Raw genomic sequence first — 2,425 nt, forward strand, 5'->3', positions numbered from 1 at the left:
TGATGCATGCTGCTGCTGTGTTGCTGTTTTGGATTTGTCTGCTTTGTGTGTCTTTCTCTGCATGTGTATTCATATAGCTACTGTAACACACAGACACACACACAGACACACACACACAGACCACCTTTGCGCCAGTGCGGAGGCTGACGACATAGCTGTCTCTTATACACATCTAGATGTGTATAAGAGAGAGGAGGAGGACGAGGACAGGGAGAGAAGGAGCGAAGAGGAGGACGAGGACAGGGAGAGAAGGAGCGAAGAGGAGGAGGAGGAGGATAGGGAGAGAAGGAGCGAAGAGGAGGACGAGGACAGGGAGAGAAGGAGCGAAGAGGAGGACGAGGACAGGGAGAGAAGGAGCGAACAAGAGCACTTGATAGAGAGGAAGCTTACTGAAGAGTGAGAGATTTTCACAGAAATAACAGATGAAGAGAAAAATGGAGAGAAGGTGTGAGACATAGAATGAGAGGAGAAAGAATGGACAGACCGAGACAGATATACTCTGCCAGTGGTGTATGTGGTAAGATGATGAGTCGTCAAGCTTATTTCTACCGGGTCCCTCCTCAGGAGCTGCACAGGAGGAGCCAGCAGGACCCCACCAAGACTAAGGCCCTGCAGACTGTCATTGATATGAAGGTAAGTCTTACTTGTTGATAGGCCCACATTTAAGTCAGACGGCAAGAGTAGTTCATCTAATGATCTGGTATCAGTTTCATAGTGAAACAGAGTGAAATATTGATAGCCTGTAAGGTGAGCACGGTTGATTATCTCACTGAATTCAGGAAAGATCACATTACAAAAGAGCATACATATTGTTACAATACACACACGCACGCACGCACGCACGCGCACACGCACACGCACACACACACACACACCAGTTGAAGACTGATTGTGTGTTGACTATCTATATGGGTCCGTGTCCAGGGAAAGACATATTGGCCCATCCAGAGTAGAGCACTTATTCAATTTGTTTCAAATGTCACATATGGAAGCTTTCACTCTCATCTCAGGCCTTTGAAGTCAGTAGGACTGCAATGTGGATGCACTGCATTTTTTCACGCTCTACTGACTTCAAAGGCCTGAGATGAGAGTGAAAGCTTCCATAGTGTAGCATTTGAAACAAATTGAATAAGTGCTCTACTCTGGATGGGCCAATATGTCTTTCCCTGGACACGGACCCATATAGATAGTCACACAATCAGTCTTCAACTGGTGTGTGGTGTGCGTGTGCGTGTGCGCGTGCGTGCGTGCGTGCGTGTGTGTATTGTAACAATATGTATGCTCTTTTGTAATGTGATCTTTCCTGAATTCGTGAGATAATCAACCGTGCTCACCTTACAGGCTATCAATATTTCACTCTGTTTCACTATGAAACTGATACCAGATCATTAGATGAACTACTCTTGCCGTCTGACTTAAATGTGGGCCTATCAACAAGTAAGACTTACTTCATATCAATGACAGTCTGCAGGGCCTTAGTCTTGGTGGGGTCCTGCTGGCTCCTCTGTGCAGCTCCTGAGGAGGGACCCGGTAGAAATAAGCTTGACGACTCATCATCTTACCACATACACCACTGGCAGAGTATATCTGTCTCGGTCTGTCCATTCTTTCTCCTCTCATTCTATGTCTCACACTTCTCTCCATTTTTCTCTTCATCTGTTATTTCTGTGAAAATCTCTCACTCTTCAGTAAGCTTCCTCTCTATCAAGTGCTCTTGTTCGCTCCTTCTCTCCCTGTCCTCGTCCTCCTCTTCGCTCCTCTCTCCCTGTCTCGTCTCTCTTCGCTCCTTCTCTCCCTATCCTCCTCCTCCTCCTCTTCGTCCCTTCTCTCCCTGTCCTCCTCCTCCTCTTCGCTCCTTCTCTCCCTGTCCTCCTCCTCACTTCGCTCCTTCTCTCCCTGTCCTCCTCCTCCTCTTTGCTTCTTCTCTCCTGTCCTTCTCCTCTTCGCTCCTTCTCTCTCCTGTCCTCCTCCTCTTATTTCAGTCTGTCCTCCCTCCTCTTCTCTCGGTCTTTCTCCCTAGTTAGTTGAGGAAGAGATGAATGCTGGAGGTAAAAGCAGGAGACGCTACAGGTGCATCTCTCTCTCTCTCTCGTCTCTCGGTTTCTCAATCCCTTCGTGTTTTGCCTCTCTCTCGCTCCTCCCTCTCCTCTGTCTTTCTCTAACACGCTAAAGCATTCGCTTAGCAACACTTTCAGCAAGCTTCTGCTATCAATATATTAATGGTAACAGACACACATGCACACAAAGCTATACCAGTTAAACTCAAGTGTTTCTTTTCACGTTGAACAGGGAGTAAGGGACAGATTAAGATCCATTAAAATAAATGTCACTCAAACAAGCACAGCCACTGTTCATATATCTCTGTAATGTTCTTGTTCACTAGGATAGTGCAGAGTTTCAGACAGGCACACACACAACACCCTCC

At 46.9% G+C, this 2,425-nt stretch overlaps 1 protein-coding gene across 1 annotated transcript in view; it reads left to right on the forward strand.

Annotated features, from left to right (window-relative positions):
- The first annotated feature begins 522 nt into the window (after nucleotides 1-522).
- The window catches only part of LOC112073306 (ERC protein 2-like), a 105,218-nt gene continuing 103,315 nt past the window's right edge, over nucleotides 523-2,425 (forward strand). The window contains exon 1 of the mRNA XM_070440102.1: nucleotides 523-633. Coding sequence (XP_070296203.1) covers nucleotides 523-633 — 111 coding nt within the window. The remainder of the gene's footprint in view (nucleotides 634-2,425) is intronic.

This window comes from Salvelinus sp. IW2-2015, unplaced genomic scaffold (assembly GCF_002910315.2).
Source record: "Salvelinus sp. IW2-2015 unplaced genomic scaffold, ASM291031v2 Un_scaffold2220, whole genome shotgun sequence".
NCBI lineage: Eukaryota > Metazoa > Chordata > Actinopteri > Salmoniformes > Salmonidae > Salvelinus > Salvelinus sp. IW2-2015.